At 39.3% G+C, this 20163-nt stretch overlaps 1 protein-coding gene and 1 non-coding gene across 3 annotated transcripts in view; one reads left to right on the top strand and one right to left on the bottom strand.

Moving 5' to 3' along the window:
* lrrk2 (leucine-rich repeat kinase 2) overlaps positions 1-20163 on the top strand; it is a 46413-nt gene that overhangs the window by 2500 nt on the left and 23750 nt on the right. For both annotated transcript variants that reach the window (XM_039807540.1, XM_039807538.1), the window contains exons 3-20: positions 654-763; positions 1554-1642; positions 2731-2865; positions 3664-3798; positions 5530-5661; positions 6301-6420; positions 7280-7440; positions 7554-7633; positions 7851-7957; positions 9523-9652; positions 9894-10018; positions 11366-11493; positions 12823-12967; positions 14088-14227; positions 15411-15536; positions 16262-16432; positions 18719-18983; positions 19173-19355. In XM_039807540.1, the coding sequence (XP_039663474.1) occupies positions 654-763; positions 1554-1642; positions 2731-2865; positions 3664-3798; positions 5530-5661; positions 6301-6420; positions 7280-7440; positions 7554-7633; positions 7851-7957; positions 9523-9652; positions 9894-10018; positions 11366-11493; positions 12823-12967; positions 14088-14227; positions 15411-15536; positions 16262-16432; positions 18719-18983; positions 19173-19355 (2482 nt within the window). The remainder of the gene's footprint in view (positions 1-653; positions 764-1553; positions 1643-2730; positions 2866-3663; positions 3799-5529; positions 5662-6300; positions 6421-7279; positions 7441-7553; positions 7634-7850; positions 7958-9522; positions 9653-9893; positions 10019-11365; positions 11494-12822; positions 12968-14087; positions 14228-15410; positions 15537-16261; positions 16433-18718; positions 18984-19172; positions 19356-20163) is intronic.
* Positions 8546-8618, bottom strand: trnaf-gaa. Its single transcript has one exon. It is a non-coding gene; the product is annotated as a tRNA-Phe (tRNA).

Here is a 20163-nt window from a genome sequence, read left to right as displayed (position 1 = left end):
TATGGCGTCTTGTGACTGCAGCTTATCAGAGGTGAGATTGGAGCATAACAAAAACCGAAAGTCAGATTGTGAGTCAGCCAGTCATAACAGACTCATTTTAGGGATGAAAAAAATCTGATTTTAACTATTCTGAGTTTCTTTCCTGAGCTGTTGGGAGTTTTTATGCAGTTTTCCTTAAGAGCTGTCTCCTTTTTATTTGGGCTTTTTTATGCTGTCAGAGCTGTGTGTGTTGTATTTTGTCAGGTACTGTAAATCATTTAATGTTCATTTAGCAGGATTTTGTCTCAAACATATGTTTGTTGAGCATTTGTTTTACATACTGCAACAACGATTCAACTGTTGCTTAAATACATAAATATATATACATATAACGCTTTAGATAGGGACAAAGGCTTATTGCTTTTGGCTCTGTTACAATCAAGTCAAACAAGTTTTTAAATTATTTTTAGGTCTTCAGCAGGAAAATTGCTCGAGCGTCTTAACTGTAAAATAGACATTGACTCCTCACATTGGCAAAGCATCTGCAGGTTAAGTTGCACTTCCACCAGCTGATTTTTTCTTCTTCTTCATCTATCTTTTTCTTTAGTTTTATTTGGAGAGTTTGACTTGCCTTTTGGCCTCGATTGTGTGACGGTGTAATCTTCTTGCTACAGGTGGGTTGGTCATTGCTGTGTCGTCTAATTGAAATATGCCCCGATACGCTGGACCAGCTGACCAGACCTCTGCAGGCAGCCAAGGACTGGGATGTACTGGGAGTGCACCAGTAAGTAAATACATAGGCGCTGTAGCTGTGATGAGCTACTGTTAGTTTACATTCCCATCAGCCTCAGCTGTCCTTTGTGTTTTAGTGCTAATTATCCAATGCTAGCATTCTAACACCTTAAATTAAGATGGTGAACATAGTAAACATTAAAACATCAGCATGTTAGCATTGTCATTGTAGGCATGTTAGCATGCTGATGTTAGCATTTAGCTCAAAGTAGCGCCTCACAGAGCTATTGGCATTGGCATGTAAACTCTTAGTCTTGTTAGTTCAAAAGGTTTTGTCCCCAAAAGAAGTGAAAAAAGTAAAAACTTGAGAGTTATTAAGCATAATGTTGATTTTTGTTAGTTGCTTTATGATGTTGAGTTTCATGGATTTTAAGGTTTCTTAGAAAATGTTTCTGAGAGTAAATATATAAAGTGGAAATTGATATCCTCATCATTCCACATTTGAGCTGGCTACTTTTGAACAAAATGTGAATGAATTTAAGCCAATTTAGCTTGTCTACATTTGTTTTTCCTTAAGTTAATAGAATTTGGCAGACACTAAGATGTTTCAGGTCCGCATTATTCTGACATAGTTTTCAGTTCCTGATCATTGTAGGTAACCGTCTGTGGTCATGTAACCGTTGTATCTGTAAAGTGACTTTTTAAGTTCCTTTGTATAGCTGTCTAACATTTTCTCCATATCACTTTGTATTCCACCAAATTTTCAAGAAGTTCTGAGTACACAAGTGTGTCTCGGCTGCAGCCTTGGTTCATTTTTTTGCCTGTCCTGATGTGTTTTCCAGGCAGATCCTGAAAGTACTATCTGAGTACAGGACAGACTGCAGAGTGACCATGGTTGGACTCCGAGCCCTGGCTCTCCTGCTCAGATCAGGTACAGGACTACACAGGAGATGTGCTACAACACATCAGGGCATCACTCCTGCTACGAGCACTAGAAGATGGATCCAAGATTCAATACTTTATTGCCATACTTTGTTGTTCAGTTTGTTGTTCATGACAGAACGACAAACAGTCACAGCATTAAAAGTCAATGGATGAAATATATTAACAGTCAGTACAGAATAACGTGTCAGGGGCTTTAAAATGCAGTTAGATAGTGCAAGCTCTCGTAAAAGTACTGGTGCAAAATTGGGGAGCCATTTAATAATTGGAGGGTTTTGCAGTAAAGTTGAGTTGAATAGCCTTTCTGTGACTTATAGCTGAAGCCCAGCTGACAGGATGTGATTTTAATGGTTATTCTTCATCTGATTATTTGATTAGTAGAGCAAAGCCACAGATCAATACAAAATGACCATTGACAGAAAATGAATCAAAGAGTCTTTAAGGAAATAAGAAGAGTAAAAATGTAATTATCTGTTTACAGTATAAATCTGTGTATGCCACAGCATTTCCAGTATTTAGTATGTCGGGGGTTCGTCTTTCAAAGGCTTCTTCCATAAAGCATATTGTCTTTTTGTAGTTTATTTTTATTCATCATCATTCATCTCTTTCTTTAAATAATCTATTTGTTAAACAGAACTAATTTGTTATCTACTGTGCAATGACCTACTGTATGTTCATCCTGCTCTGTGTGATGTGAAGCTTCTGATTTGTCTGTGACACTACAATGTCAGTTGCTGTGGATAATAATCAAGGAAGTAAAAATACTCAAATACTTCCTGCTTCTGACTCTGTGGAACGTTGTTAAAGAAAATATTCACATCATTCCAAAAAGACAAAAAAACTCATATCTGCAATTGTTACTCACTACTTATTACGTGACAAATTGTGAAACTTAAAGTTTGAAGATAACCATTGTGACAAAATAATTAGTGGATAAATTGTGTTTTAAAACTGTATAATTGATTCGTGGCACTGAAGGTATAATTCATAATTGCTTCAGCTTTTTTCCCCCTAACTCCTGCTTTCTTACAGGCATCCGACTTATTTTTTATGCTTGTTTAATTCGTGGTTATGTAGACAAGATGCCTTTGCTGGTGCTGGAGGAGGAAGAGGATGTGTTTGGCCTGGTGGTGCAGGCCATGAAGACGTTTCCTAACAGTGAAGAGGTGCAGCTCCAAGGCTGTGGAGCTCTGCCGTTCCTCCTGGAGAGAGGTGAGCACACACACACACACACACACACACACACACACACACACACACACACACACACACACACACACACACACACACACACACACACACACACACAAAACACACACACACACACTCTATCCTCCTATACTGTATTCTAGTGTGTAGAGTGATGATGTATTTTCTTTGTCCTAATATTCTGTGGCAGGTATAGCCTACTCTGTCCTATTGCAGTGTATTTAAGATGTTTCGGGCTCTGTTTATTCTTATATATTATACTAGCCTAACAGTCTATAGCTATGCCTGGAGTCCTGTGAGTCTGTAATGTTCATTGCATGGAAAAAGCCTTGCAATTACTTTTTTCTTACACCAAAGGTTGTCCTGGGGTTGGTTCCAGAGAAAAGGCTGAAAATGTTGTTGCCTAAATAAAAAATAAAAAGTTTATCTCCTGTTAAGCATCTTTAAGTTGGTCATTATAGGAAATTTTGTCAGGTTCAGCTGCACTTAGCCTCAGCCTAATGCTAACATTAGCATCCGCCTCGGAGCAAAGCTAACATTAGCATACTGACCTGCTAATATGTAGTAGTGTTCATTTTTTTAAGGTCCTTATTGACACTTTTCAAAAAAATAATGCACATAAATTAAATAAATAACAATAAGGTGTTAAAAAGTAAAAAAAACTATTGAAGGTTAACACGTTAGCTAGCTAATGTTTGCACTTGCACTATATGTAAAAGTTAGCCTTTAAGCTAGCTTTGCATTAACATTTTTCTGCTTGCGTACAGTAGCTGAATATCTTTCTTGTGCCCGTGTTCCCAGTAAGTGATGACCACCTGGTGGAGTTTGTGGAGAACCAGGATCATGTTGTGATTCTGGCGGCTCTGCAAAAGTTCCCGGACAGCCCCGAGCTTCACCTGCAGGCCATGAAGGTGCTGCTCCCACTGGCTCGTCCTGGTAAGACCCCATTTTACACAAACCAAGGTCTCAGACGGAGAGAAGAGAACTGGAGTACTAACTTTACTACTTGATTAGTAAAAAAAGAGTAAAGGTTTGGTTTGAACCTCAGTTTGGCGAGCGTGAAAAGATATATTCATGTGGAGGAGTTTCGGAATATGTGCCTTCACTCTACTGATGTACTGGTTGATCTGTTTCACACCACATATTAATCACGAAGGAAGCACTTTAAAGCTATAGTGCGTGGTTTCTGTTGCAACCATGAGGAATTCTAAGTAATGACAACAAAACTGTTGGCGCGTCAACATGATACACGCCCCCACCCCTCCTCCACGCAGTTGCTAGTAGCCAAGGAGGACACGGAGGGTTAAAAAAAATGACACAATCTTCTGAACATAGCCGTACTGAGAAATCCAGAGAGAGTTGTGTACATTCAAGCAATGGCTTGAATGTAACGGACGTTCGTTGATATCAAAAAGTTACGCACTAAAGCTTTAAACATCAAATATTTTCTTTCTTTACTTCACATCGTCTATTTTTAACCACACCCCGGGGGGCAAAAAAAAAACAAATATAATTATAAAAAAATTTTTTTTAAAAAAAAAAAAAAAAAAAAAAAAAAAAAAGTGTGGGGCCCCCGGCGGCCGCAAAAACCCCCCTTTTGTGCGACAGGAGAGCTGTTTTTGTTGAAAATAGTCAAATCTTCATGGAAATTCCCTCTTGGTGAGGAACACAGCAACTCATTTAGTGAGACTATGTATTTGCTATCCAAAATCCAAATTTTTTCCAAATCCCAAAATGTAATAGATAATTGGGTTGGTTGAAAATGTATTGATGTATGTATTTTTTTAAACATTTGGAACAGCAAATGCAATTATCAGAATGCAAGAAAGTGCCGAATCCTTGTATTACTAGGATTACATAACATACAATACAGTACACGCATACTACAAGAAAGAAAAAATAAGAAAACATATGAGTTTGTCCCACACTGCAAGCTATTTTTCATTTAGGTGGCATAAGTTAAAAGGCTAGAACGCATTTTGTACATTTCTTTTCAGAAAACTTTCTTCTGTTCTGTTACATAAACCCTGTGGATTGTAAGGCTGATCCCAATATTAATATTTGAAGGTTTGAGATCAATCAAATAATGGCATTCTAGCCTATATTTGTTTTTGACTTTAACACATATCATTATCAAGCATCTTTGGGATAGCTTCCATTTGGGTATTAAAGACCTAAATATGTATTGAGAAGGATATTTTACAGTTGTAAAACAAAGAAACATAATAAATGACATATTACTTTTATTTCAGTGAAAGCAGGATGAAGGTTGAAAATGACAAAGAACAAACCAAGACATTGCTGTACACTGGAATTCTAGTTAAGTGCATGTTTTGAGCATTATAAGTGGAGCTGGACATTGAAAAAAAGACATAGTTTCAGTCATACATTTTTTTTTCTCCACTTTAATCTGTGTTTTTTCACAGATGTATGATTTATCACAGTTCATGGGGGGATTCCAGGAGATACCACTCTCTGTCATTTGTGAGGAGACTTTTTCTAAACTCCTTGGTTGTCTTTCCTTTGTTTCCTATTACCGGTACTTGTTGCGTTCTTAAATATGCATATTATGACAATAACATACGTTTTTTATTTACATGTTATAACATGAAGGTTGTAATTTGAAATGCAAAAAAAGTGTTGAGTTTTATAGCTTTTCTCTTCCAGGCAGTAATGTGGAGATGTTAATGTCGGGAGGCGCTCGGTGCTACAGCGTGATCGTCGCCGCCATGGACACGTTCTCCGAGGTGGAGGAGTTGCAGGAGACGGCCTGCTGCCTGTTCAGGAGGTTTACATCAGGTCAGACCCATGGGTCAAATGTTCAAAATTTCCACAGACTTAGCCCTATATAACTATGTATATTAATATTTAAGTCTCTTTTTAATAGCCAGCCTCCCTCCTCCAACAACAACAACATACGTTTTCAGTTTTTTTCATTTGTGTAGTGTTTTTTTTCCACCACATATGTCTTAAGTTTAGTGGATCCAAAGGTTACACTAGAGGACCATAGACTTATTTCTAGCTTTTTATAGTTAGCTTTTTATTTGATAGATACTTTACATTGTACTGTATATGTAAAAGTAAAAAGTAAAATTTCAGAATGTTAGAAATAAACTAATATGTACACAACTAGCTGCATACTTATTCTTTGTGGGATGAAATATGTTTTGGTTGCATGTTTCTGTAGTTTCCTTCACTGGAACCAGTGTAAAATGTAGTCAACTCTCAGATGGTCTGTGATTGAATAACTTTGGAGTATCTCCTCGCTTGTTGACAGTCAGCGATAACACAGTTTACGAAATCAATGAATCCTCTCTTTCAGTACGGCAGTGTTTTTTCATCCTGATAAGATAATGTGTTTGCCAGTTGACCAATTAAGATTGATGGGTTCAGTGGATGCATCAGTTTAATCCAGCTTTGTTTTGTGTCATCTCGTAGAGAGTTACTACAACATCCTGGTACTGAACGGCGTCCTGAGGGTCGTAGTCAGAGCCTGTCAGACTTTCCCTGACAACGCCAAGCTGCAAGCTGCCGCTCTCTCCTGTCTGGCTGACCTCAGTGAGGACGCACACTCCCATATGCTACATTTAACCCTTGTGTTGTCTTTCCTTCGACCATGTAACTTTTTGTTTTTTCTGGGTCATAATTTTAAATGAAAATTTTTTTTCACCTTTTCCCCAATGTTTTTGAAGCTTTCCCGGCTTTTTTTTGTTGTCACTTTTCAAATGTTTTTGTCACTTTGCCCGACATTTTTGTCACTTTTTCCGATGTCTTTGTCTATTCTTTCTGTGCTTTTCTTTAAGTTTTTTTTTTTTTTTCAAATGCTATAAAATTGAATAAAACACGCAAATTCAATTAAGTAGTCAACTGATCATATATTTTACTTGTGAAGAGCGCTGTATGGAACCATCCACGTTATTTGTTTTGACAATTTGGTTGACAGAAACCCAAATTTCGGATATAGAAACTTTTTGAAAATGGGTCAAATTTGACCCGAAGACAACAGGAGGGTTAACTTGATGCCTTGACCTCAACATCGGCACATAACAGTATTATACACAAGAAGAAAAATTACATTAAGGGACAAAAACAGCATATTCTCTTTATGTTGGGACTATGCTGATTGATTCAGCCGTGTACCACCAGCTTGTTTTTTTCCAGGATGCTAAATATAGCCATGACATGACTAGGCTGTGTTTCCAGGTTGTGCAATAGATATGGTATGAGTATCCTGAAGATTTAACCCAATTAAACTAAACAAACTACTAGTCTTTGACTTTGATTGTAACCAATAAAATGCAGTTAGCTTTTTTAGCTATGATATGATCTACTGATTAGCAAAACGAGCTGACAAACAAAGTTCTCAGTAGGAAATTGTACAGCGTTGTAATTCCGCCTTACTGTCTCCGTCTGTCAGCCGCAACCATCGTGCAGAACAAAGCGGTGGCCGAGCAGGGTCTGGAGGAAGGGGAGGAGGAGGAGAACAGGGGTAGGGAGGAGGTGGAAGACATGGGCCTGGGCTGGATGGAGGTCTGCTGTACGGCACTGGAGCTCCACGCTGCCGAGCCAGATGTTCAGGTCAGTCCCAAGCTTTTTTTCTGGCCCTCGAGCTACAGACAATATTTAACATACAATCATTTATGAAAAAAATCAAATTGTCTAACTTGTGCAAATCACTTTTGCTGCCTTAGGAAGCTGCAAGCTGGGCCATTCACAATCTGTTACTGCACGGAGCTGGAGTGAAGCATTCAGAAGAGGAACAGGAAGAGAGGTACACACATCTTCTACAGATGTTTAAAACAGAAAAGCCCAAAAGAAATATAATAATTTATCCGTGACCTCTATTAGAATCAGGAAAATGCGGGACATCAGATTTTGATGGTTTAATTTCGTGCTCTGCATATCATGAGAGATGTTTAACAAGTATTTCATAATGTCTGATGTGAGAATGCAATGTCATTTGTTGGCTGTTGTGTGGTTGTTTTCAGGACTCCTGTTCACAGACAGTTGATGGCGGCCATGCTGCTCCACTCCTCCTCCCCCAGTGTGTTTCAAGCTGCTACCAGTGCCATTGCCACACTCCTCACACACAACAGTGAGTCTTCAACAGTCCACACTAAAGCAGCTATAATTGATATTTTAAACATAACAATGTATCAAACAAACTGCATCGTGAAAACAATGTGACAATGTGAAAGGAGTTGATCGTAGTGAGCCTACAGAGAGTTTTCACCTGAATCTGCAGCTCCGCTTGGCTTTATGGAGTTTTATAGTGAGTTTTAGCTTAATGTTTAGCTGGCTGGCCCACAACTTTGCTGTCTTGGTTCATTCTTATAGCTTGCCTCTTATAGTGCCAAGGCTCTAAAAACCTATTATAATTTATTGATCCCCAGTGGGGAAATTACAATGTACACTCTGTATTTGAAATCACTACACATAGGCCTGAAATACACACACATGCTCAGGACCTATTCATGCACAAATGGAGAGATGTCAGAGTGAGTGGGCTGCCAGTGCTGGACAAGCACCTGGCAGTGCCCAGGAGGTGAACTGGCTTCTCTCAGCTACCAGTCCACACTCTGTACTTTGGTCCGTACTGGGACTTGAACCAGCGATCCTCCGGTTCCTAACCCAACTCCCTACGGACTGAGCTACTGCCACCTCCTAAAATATCAGCATTTGCTGCCGAAACCCGGGATCGAACCAGGGACCTTTAGATCTTCAGTCTAACGCTCTCCCAACTGAGCTATTTCGGCACATGCTACCTGTTGTACACTACCTGTTGTACACTACCTGTTGTCCTGTTGTACACTACCTATTGTACACTACCTATTGTACACTACCTGCACAGCACCAAACAGCAGACAAACCTAGTTAGAGACTAGCTGATGAACATAGCGGAGCATTTAGCCAGATATTTACCTCAGGAATTGGTACAGACCAAAAACAGAGCTAACTAAAAGAGAGTGAATATTGGCATTTGCATTCACCTGTTTGCTAGTCTCGCATTGCCAGACCTTCCTCCACAGCGCTGCAGAGGAGGGTCCGGCTAGTCCACACAGCATTCCGGGATTGGGAGAAAAACATGCTCTAGTTTATTGGCATTTCTTTAAACCAATCACAAATGTCTTGGGCGGTGCTAAGCGCCAAGCAGAGCCACGGTGCCTCTGCAAAATAGCCTCGGGAGGGAACTTGTTTTCGTGGAACGTGATCGTTAAAAAGTTGTTTTACCAAACCTCAGATTGGACAGATAGTCCAACTAGCTGTCTGGATTTACCCGGCAGAAATCTGCGAAGCAGTTAACCATAGTCCTCATAAATCCACCGGAGTTTAAAATTCCAACACAAAGAAAGTGGAAGGTATTGGGACATCGGAAAACGGACATCCGAAAAGAGTGACATCTGGCAGAATTTCCGGCAGAACGAGAGCAATCCCGGAAGTCTATAGCCACAACGTTGTGGCTATAGACTACCTGTTTGCTAACAAATTCCACATATCAACTTAAAAGGTGATGATATGCCTCCCAAGTTGCCAAAAAAATCCATTATTGCAGCATCCAACAATTATATTAAAAAATACATATATATATCTATTTATATATATATATAAAAAATGTTTTCTTGGCTCGTACAGTGAAGGTCTGCTCTGCTCTGTTTGCAGGTAAAATGCGCTCTCTGCTGCTGTCCAGTGGCCTCCACGTTAACCTAGTGGAGATGATGAAGAGACATTCAACCTCAGCTGAAGTTTCAGTCAGCGCCTGTAAACTGCTCAACCTGCTCTTCCAGGGAAGGTGGGCACAAACCATTCTATGATGTCCTCCTTGTTGGTTTTAAAAAGAGTTCGTATAAATAACAAACAATAAGCATGAGAAAAAAAAAGAGTTTTTCACAGATCATCCACACTTTTTGTACTTTGTAGGACTTTTGTTTTCTGACTTATTAAAATACCAAGTCATGAACATCAACCACCAATATCTTCTCAAAATGTTCAAAAATATTGACATTCATATTTGATTTACTGTATATCTGCAGGACAGCCAGTCTAGATGAGTTGACCATGGCCATGAGTCAGATCCTCAGCAGCATGAAGGTCCACAACTTCCAGCCAGAGGTCCAGCTGGAGGCTCTGCAGGCCAGCCTGGTCTTCCTCTGCCCGGGTAACATAAGTGCACTTTCTGTCGTGTCCATGCACGGCCCATAGGCGACCCGCCTGCCAATCAAATGATGGTTATACGCAGATCTTTTCAGTTTGATTTTTGGTGTATTTCTGTTACTCCAACTTTTATTTATCCTGGAGAGATCGTTAAGGGCGACCCTCATTTTCAGTGTCATCGAGTCAGATTACAAAGACACAGAAAGTACAATCATAAGAAATATAGAAAGACAATAAAACATTCAGAATTGGAAAAAAGATTTGATGAATAAATTAGGATAATAGGGATGCAAAAAGAAAATACAATTATGTAAAGCAGTTACAAGTAGAAGTTTGCAGGTTTAGAACCAGATTTCTAAATTGTCCAAGAGGCACAATTGAGTTGATTTTAAGAAAGTGCTGTAATTTGTTCCAGGCGTCGGGTGCACTAAAACTAAAAGCAGTTTTTTCCCAAGTTCAGACCGAGCTCGTGGAACATGAAGTAAAAGCCAGTCAGCAAGTTTGTTTCACTAATCAGCATTTTCTTCATCAACACTGAATCAAATGACTGTGTGACGTGACATGAGTTTCTTGTAGTGATGTACCCACAGCAACTCATCACCACCTTTGCAGCTCTGCTGAGTCTGTTAGCCTCTTTTTTTAGCTCACTGTTTTGGGATTTTCATCAGTCTCACCTTATTAGCAGCAGCAGCAGCAGGCAGCTGTTTTCCGTACACAAGCTCTGATAAACCCGCTGTACACAACCTGTACAGCACCAAACATCAGACAGTTCAGTTAGCGACTAGCTGGTGAAGAAAGCGGAACATCTAACAGATTAAGAAACAGATATTTTTCGCTAGCTGAAATGAGAGCGAATAATGGACTTGGATTCGTCAGGTGGACAGAAGCAACAGTCCAGATGAATGCCAGTGCTGCTCCTCCGTAATCTGTAATGACATTATATGCTAGATCTGTGTCTTTCAATCTGTTGTGGAAATAAACTGTAGCTGTAATAATGGGCACTGGATGAAATTTAGGCAATTGAATTGAAGGGGGGAACAGCTCTAAATACATTTGTGCATGTTTAGGGATCTGATAGTTCCAGCTACTGTTCAGGAAGGGTTACGAATACGAGTTTCCATTTATAGTATGTAGTATTCTGCGAATACAAATGGAACAAAGCTGGTTCAGTGGAGCAGCTTGATTTGTTTCAATTTCTGTCAAAATGAGTTAATAGTGTGCCCTTCCTGTGCTCCAAGTACTGCACTCGTAAAACTCCTTATTAGATTATTGATTGATAACAGAGCACATGTGTGTTGGGTTGTTCCCCTCTTTGTCTTCACTTGTTTCCTTGGTGTGTTTGTATTCCTAGAAAGGAGTTTAAGGGAACACGGCGTCTCGGTCGCAGATCCCGACATGGCCGACGTGTCACTGAAGGTCCTAAAAAACCAGTGTGTGGTGGAAGGAGCTCACACCCTCTACCTGGAGGTTCTCAACAGGGTACGAACACACCGACCAACACCAAAAATATTACCCAATTTCTTACAGCCTTTCCACACCTTTTTGTCCGTAATAGCACAGATATCACAGAAACCAACAAGAATACATGAAGGCAGAGCTTGAAAAAATACGCCCTCATGGGATCTCGTTTAGCACATAAAGAGAAGCAGTGAACAAATTCTCAGCCAGTACATATAGTTCTCATTCATTACATACTGTAGATTCAACAACAGTTCATCCATTCATTGTAGAAATGACACAGTAGGTTGTCTTGTAACCAGAACTTTGAAAGGGTGTAATAACATTAACAAAAATAGGCATCACATGTCAGTGGGGAAGTCCAACCCCCATTATAAACTATAATATAACTTTTAACTGCCTTTTGTGCCATTAAAATTTTTTTTTCCAAAGTTCCATTTACGCAATTCCCTTTTTTTGATAATTCCTTTTTATTTCTTTCTATCTTATCTTTATGTCATAAGTAACAAAGGAAACAATACTGTTCACAAATATTGTAAAATTATAGACGGCAACTCTGTATGTAGCGCTACATCATTTGATTGTTAACCATTTAAAGAAAGGCATGAAGTTTAAGATTAGTTGAAGGTGAGAAGGGAAATCTAACTGCCATTTTCATTATCCCAACAACATTATCAATGTTTTCTATTTTTCAATGTATAAATCATTCTCGATCTTAGTAAAAAAGTCAGTCATTCCATTTCATTAATCTCTTTGATGATTTAAAACCATTTATTTAAATATATACTGTGTATATATATTTTTTTTTTTTAAATTTTTTTACAGCATATGCTTGGTTAATGAAAGGACACTTGCACAGATTGAATCCAAAATTGTAAACTTCAGGTTGTTTTTCCAAAGCTGTTTTGTGCTTAACAATTATAAAATAAACATTATAAACTCAGTTGCCAGTTTATTAGGTACACCCAGCAAATACCAATGCAGTCTAAGACAACAGTCTGCAATAAATCTGACCTTCATGAAAGATATGATGTTCATTTTTTAACTGTTTTAGAGAGGTGTTAAATCAACGTTATGGTCATGCATTATACTTATAGGTTTTTTATATATTTTGTCCACCCCATTTATAGCAATGAGATTGTGGTAACATGTTGATATTAATTTAAGATGTTGAAGCATTTGTTTGTGAACTGCATTTCGTTTACTGTTTTTTTTTTGCTATCTAAAAACCCACAGTACTATAACATTGTCATATTTTCTTTTTACAATTATATACGTTATTCAGCTGCAGACACAGTATAAATATCTTCCACCAGCATGATGTCCAGCGCTGTTTGTGTCTGTGTGCAGTTCATCAGCAGCTCGACCATACAGGCGTGCGGTCTGAAGGTGCTGTCTGCTCTGGCTGACTGCTCCGGTGCAGTGGACCTGCTCTGCCAGCAGGGGGCGATAGACACGGTGCTGCATACACTACAAATGTTCCCACAGGAACGAGGTACAGTAAACAATTGTCATTAATAGCCTGAATTAACCCAAATTAGATTTTTTTTCGGTTTTAATATTGAATTGGAGAGGAAAAATCTGCTAACTGTCTTAACCCTCCTGTTACCCGTTTTCAAAAGGTTTTCTATATCAGAAATGTGGGTTTCTTTCCAAACCAAATTGTCAAAAGAAATAACGTGGATGGTTCCGTACAACGCTCTTCACAAGTTAATTAAATGATCAGCTCACTACTTTCATTGAATTTGGGTGTTTTAGTCAATTTTATAGCATTTGAAATTTTTTTTATAAAAGAACGTCAAAATTGACAAAAACATCAAAAAAAGTGACAAAAAACTTGGAAAAAAAGTGACTAAAACGTCAAACATTTCCAAAACATCGGGAAAAGCGACAAAAGTGTCAAAAAAGACGACATTTAAAAAAAAAAAAATGTTTACATTTTTACACAGAAAAGCAAAGTTGCATGGTCGACGGGAAGACAACACAAGATTAACAACAGGATGGCATAGTGGTGCCTCTACAGTAGGGCTGGACGATTAATCGATTAAACATTTTCATTTCAAGCAATGTGTACTTTCATTTCAATTTATACTTTTTCAAAAAAATAGCCATAATAGTTCCCGATTTGTGTGTTTCCTTCAATTATTTTAAAATCACAAAAATAAGCACTTTTGAATCAGAAAAAAATATCTCACCTTCAATAGTTGAGCCTATTTACAGTGCACACCTTGCCAATGAACTAAGAGGACAACAAATAAAAAATGAATCACAAAAAGGTCATATCATGCAGCCCTACTCTACAGTGAAAGTCTGGGGACCAATGGCTAATAAATAATTTCACTTACAGAACATTATGCCCCCCCCTCTTTAGGTTTAGGTCCATAAAAGCAGATTTGGAAGTACTTTAGTTGTAGTGAATGTGGTGAATGATGATCAGATCCAGAAGAAAAGTAAAATCTGCATTTCTTTGACTGAAGGTGTGCAAAAACCTGAATGCACAGTTGTTGGATAGTGGAATTAAAAGACATTTCCCCATCGGAACATTTAAAATATGATTATTTCTATATTAAAGATGATAAGTCGTGCTTTCTGATAACTTTCCCAACTTCTTCCAGAGATACACTACTGGGGTCTCACCCTGCTCAACTACCTCGTAACCAAGAAGAAGCTGTCGAGGATGATCGTACCTGTTCTGGCCTCCGTTGTGGTCGCCTCCCTCATCCAGTACAGGGCAGAGTCGGAGATGCTCCTGAAGGTAGTAACCTTTGAAACACAATGCATGTTAAATGATTTGGTTCTAATCTTTTGTCATCAAGTGCTGAACCCTAAAATCTGTAATTCTTAACAGCTTGTCAAGAATTGGCAGTTAGATGGGCAACGCAACTCTCCACTGAAACTCACTAAATTATTTTAGAGTTAGCGTATCTTTGAAGAAGTAGGACCAACTACAACATTTTAACTGCTGAGAATAAAACACAAAATATGTCAAAATGTAATACATATTGTTACTGCCACGTCTAGCAGCTCTGCTTTAAACTTGAGAACTTCTTTACATATTTTGTCTCAGAATTAGAAACCACAATAACATCTGTTTCCATATTTTTACATATTCTCGCCCTACTTTTTACATAACAGTTGCAGCCCAACAGGCAGCTTTCTTATGATGTTAAAGGTCCAGTGTGAAATGTGTTTTGTTGTTCATTATCAAAATCTGTGTTGCCCGTTCACAAACTTGTCCTTTTCATGAATATTTACCACCACCATCAATTCCAAATATTCCTTTTGGCTTGAAATTTTACATTTGCATTTGCATGAACGGGGGTAGACGCTCCATATTCATGCACCATCTTGAAATACGTTAGCCTGTAAGGGACATACAGGACATACTGCTCCGCTTTTCGCGTTTTCGCTGTCACATGATAAACTCACAGGTGCTGCTAAATGCTGCTGATGGGTATCGTAGCTTCCTGGCCCTGGCAAGTTTGAAGCATAGGAAGAAGGAAACATGGAGGACCACACGTATTCAAAATCCATTTCAGGAACAGGAGTCTTCTTCTTCGCCCAGAAAAATAAAAAGGATACTGAAAAGAGCAAGAGACCGGCTTTTTGAAGCGTGAAGGCTACCGTAGCTGTAATACGTACAAGAGAGTTGATTGCGATATATGATCTCAACGCTAGATGGGAGAAATTCCTACACATTGGACCTTTAAATGTAGACGTAGATGTGATTTGATTGCTAGTGGTCTGGATAAAGAGATCCAGTCACAGTAGTGTAGACTTGGGATAGAGGCTGTTGTATGCTGTAAAGCCCTGTGATGCAAATTTGTATTTTGGGCTATATACTTTGAGTAAAATCGACTTGGCTTCTCTTGACTGTTACTGATTATATTTCAGTGCTTGCAAACTCACGATCTGTCTGTGGTTTTTGTGTCCCGCAGTGTTTTCAGGTGGCATTAAGGATGCTGGACGCCTGTTCAGGAGCAGCTGCTGAGCTGCAGAGAGAAGACTTTGACAGGCAGATCTTCCAACACCTCAGAGAGACTCCTGACCAGAACAACAATGCTGTGAGTTAGACGGTTAGACACGACAAAACCACTATTTCCTCCTTTTTTTTTCAGTTTCTCTTTCTGTGTGTCTCTGTCTTCTCACCACAGATTGTAATCAGGGGTCCTCTTCACGCTTGAAAACAGAATTTTCAGATCAAGTTTCAAACAAATAGTTAAAAAAAAGCCATTAACTTTTGATGAGTATTTGTCTCTTAACTGCTTCTTTCCAAAAGAACCAGGGCAGCTTTTTTTTTCCTAGATTCATGACTTTTTTCCATTCTGATCTGCTGTCATAAAATGCACAAATTTCTTTTACTTGACACTTTAATTGAAGGTATCTACATAAGAGTGACATGACACAGTCATGACACATGAACCCTAACCCCTAACCCTAACTTGTCATGACAAAAACCGAATGACACTTAATGACAGAAGCCTTATGTCATAAACGTTTATGACTTGTTTATAATATTTATGACACATTCATGACAGTGTCATGTCACTCTTATGTAGATACCTTCAGGTAAAGTGTACCCTTTCTTTCTTTAAAAAACAAGACAAAAATGACATATCTACATGGAAATATCAAGAGTTTTAGTCTCAGTCACATACTATGTATCAGCAGGCAGTTACAGTATGTTGACCCGCAGGCTGTACTGGACACACGGGACCATACAGTACAAAACTGAATTGTACAGGAAAATGTTTAATTTTTCTCTCCTCCCATTCTATCTGCTGTCAAGCTGCGTAAATCGGTGTGCCTGGCTCTGTCTAAGATGTGGTGCGACTCACAGCTCCACTACAGCATGCTGGAAAAGGCCTGCGAGGACGGAGACACAACATTGGCTGAGTGTCTGATCGAGCTGGGCGCAGACATCAATGGGAAAACCAAAACAGAATCTCTCATCTACCAGGTCAGAGGTCACGAAACCTCACATGCCAGGGTTAGGGAAAGTTTAGTCTCGCATTGCCAGACCTTCCTCCACAGTGCTGCGGAGGAAGGTCTGGCTAGTCCACACAGCATTCCGGGATGGGAGAAAAACGTGCTCTGCTTTATTGGCATTTCTTTAAACCAGTAACAATCGTCTTGGACGGTGCTAAGCGCCCAAAGGAGCCACAGGGCCGCTGCAAAATAGCCTCGGGAAGAAACTTGTTTTGGTTAAAAATGTATACGTTCAAAAGTTGTTTTAGTCGTGCAACAGAAAACTCAGGTTGGACAGATAGTCTAGCTAGCTGTCTGGATTTACCCTGCAGAGATCTGAGGGGCAGTTAACCATAGTCCCCAGAAATCCACCAGAGTTTAGAATTACAACACAAAGAAAGCAGAAGGTAACGGACATCCGGCCAAAAAGAGGGACATCCGGCAAAATTTCTGGACCAAATTAACGGACCAATCCCGGAAATGGAACGTTGTGGATTTAGACTAGGGAAAGTTAGACAAATGTTGTCATGTTTTTCAAATCAGATCATGTTTAATTTGTTGAGGGGAATTATGGTTTCACTCCTTTTGTTCTTTTAGCATATTATCTCAAAAAAGCTCAAAACAGAATTCAAAAACTCTTGTTTTAAAAACAGATGTGGGATATTTGGACATTTTTCACATTAATGGCATGGTTCTCTAAGACTGGCAGTTGGTCAACCACTTTGGTCCAGACCGATATGTCTAACTATTCCATGGACCGCTATAGAATTTGGTACACAGAAAATGAATGAATTGTAATAATAATGTTGACTGGACAACATTTTGTTTTGTCCATAGCTTGCAATTGTTGGCATGCTAACACTCTGAACAAACATACCCTGCTAAACACCAGCGTGTTAGCGTTGTTATGTGAGCATGTTAGCATGCTGATGTTAGCATTTAACTCAAACACTTCTTGTGTAAACTACAAACCTGAAAAACGGTGGATCAGCAGAATTTGGTTGTTTGATGTTGTGAATGGTACATTCTCTTATCTGTATTGGTATCATAACTTGTTAAAATGTTGCCTTCCTGAAGATTTAAATGCGTGAACCTACCTTGAACCAATCCTCTTTTCCTCTGGTGCCCCTTTCTTATCTATCTACTCTTACGTCATCGAAGTGAATGGAGCAGTTCTTAGAAAATGTACATAGTCTTGTGTGTCTCCTAAACCTTGAGAACATTGTGAACTCAGCCCTGCTTCGGATCACTATCTTCTCCGAGATCACGTAACTGTCAGCTCACAGAGGTCAAGCCAGTAGATACAGATAGCTTTATTTATCCCCGAAGGGCAATTCCCTTTCTACAGTCCACTGAGACATACACACATTCACACACTGCCAGTAATCAGTGACAGAGGGAGCACAACAAAAAAAAAAAGGTGCAAGAAGAAAATATTTGAAATAAGAACTGAACAAATACAATAAAAATACAATAAAAAGGGACGAGACAAAATAAAACGTGTGCCAAGTGTATTGCACATAACAAATTACAGTGCACCAATTTTAAACCCATATAACCAATATGAGGTTTGTGCAAAATACCGTTTCATTCAAGTAGACTTCCATTCAAGATATCTAGGGAAGATGAATAGGATAATTAAACAATAAAAACAAATTGTGATCGGATTATTTCATAACATTTGTCATTTAATAAGTAGAAATACTTCATATTTCCTGGTTCCAGCTTTTCCAATGTGGGGATCAAGTCAAGTCTTTATTTTTTTCCAAAGCGACACAAATCGCCTGGAATTGATTTTGGTGATTTTGCTCACACAGGACAATACAAGACAGTATAGGACAAGGATGACAACACATCAGACAGGACAGATACAAAAAAAACAGCAGATTTAAAAAAGAGACACATGGGTTGCTACCAATTGCTGCTTTTCTCCGTTTCATTTGATTGTAAATTGAAAAATAACTTTTTCTGTCACTGATGAGACAAAGTAGGCAATTAAACTTTTTGAAAACATTAGCTAAAGCACTGGTAACTTTTAAAGGACATTTGTTTGGGTTTTTGTTGTTAGTTTTAGATATTTTATAGACTAATATATAATGCTGGGAACAATTACAACTCCCAATGCAACCAGACACGTCAGGACAGTTGTCGATTCTTTTTGTCGAACTTTTTTCAGACTGTACCAAAATTCAGTTTCAATACTATACAATAGCCCTATTAATTGATAGAATAATTATGAGTTCAATCTCAATCTTTAACTCTGTGCTTTCTTTTTCAGGTGTGTGAGCGAGGCGGCCCTCTGGAGCTGGTGGAGCTCCTGCTCAGCCGAGGTGCCCACGAGCAGCACCTCCGCAGGGCTCTGGCTGTGAGCGTGAAGCGGGGCGAAGGACCCACAGTCATTCAGCTGCTGGGCCGTCTGGGTCTGGACCTCAACAACAGCGCCCTCTGCCTCGGGGGCTTCCGGCTGGGCCGCCTGGACGCCGCCTGGCTCAGCCCCCTGCTGACGGAAAGAGGCAGAACATGCAGTCTCCGTTACAAGAACAGTGAGGAGGAGTTGATGCTTTTTTTCTGTTTTACAGGTTTTGGACAAAACAAGTCATTTGAAGGCGACTTCTCTGACATTTTCTCGAACAAGCAGTCGATCAGTTATTTGGAAAAAAGAATCCAGAGATGGAATAGGTGTTTGGTTGCAGCCCCGTCCTAATGTACATGTACCGTGTTTTGTCTTTAAGGTAAAGGTATGAGTTTGGCGAGGTACATTCAGTCTTTCCAGAGGTCCAAGAGTCTCGGCGGTCCTCCGAGATCTCTGGGCGACCCGTGTCTCACGTCTGGCTACATTTCTGACGAGAGCGACGACTCCAGCTTCAGCTTCGTCTCCATGGACGACAGTTTATTCGACGATATGGAGAGTGACGGTAAAGTTCAGAGATGTCAGACTTTGTGCCACACGGTGCACAATTATCAGGAGTTAAAATTCGTTGAAAAAGTAACAGTTTAACCTATGTAAAATGAATATGATCCACTGTTTAGTTCCAACACAGGCAGCAAATGTCTTCAGACTCGAAGTGGAACTTTATTACATTTATACGCCTGCATAACAGAAATACATAGTAGATGTAATTCTACTAAAACTGAACTGAGGAGAACTAATCTGTTCAACTTTAGACTGTAGTTCTATTGTGCTCCAGCAGTTGAAACAGTAATAGCTCTTCACTGTAACTTTGTTTTCTCAGACACACCACTGAAGTTCATACTCGGTAATATCCAGTTTTTTTTCCACTTCAGTAATTAACACAACGTCATCCATCTGAACTTTTTTTCACAGTCTGTTAAAGACTGCGTTAAAGAAGCCACATTGATTAGTTGTAGATGTTTTTGAGCTGTGATTAGTCTCAGTGTATTACTGTGATGTGTAGTGATGCTCATCTGGAGTGTGACCACTTACTTCAAAAGATCAGAATCTGAAAATACAGCCCGTCCTCCTGTAGCTCTCCCCTTCCCTGTCCCAAGCCACTCCCTTCATACAGTAACTAGTACCATAGCCATTCATATCAAACATCCCAATTGTGATTGTAATCCTGATGCCCTTATATAGCAGCAATTCTATGAGAATTTTCTTTGCAAACTTGTGGTCCTGTAAAGCCCTCTGACATGAAATTCTGTTATTCGAGCCTTTTTCGCGTTCCTTTGCACCGTGACAGTTGTTGCCAAAGCTGGAATAGC

Source organism: Perca fluviatilis, chromosome 8 (assembly GCF_010015445.1).
Source record: "Perca fluviatilis chromosome 8, GENO_Pfluv_1.0, whole genome shotgun sequence".
Classification (NCBI taxonomy): Eukaryota; Metazoa; Chordata; class Actinopteri; order Perciformes; family Percidae; genus Perca; species Perca fluviatilis.
The sequence above is the reverse complement of the archived record's forward strand: the minus strand, read 5'-3'. Positions and strand labels throughout refer to the sequence as shown.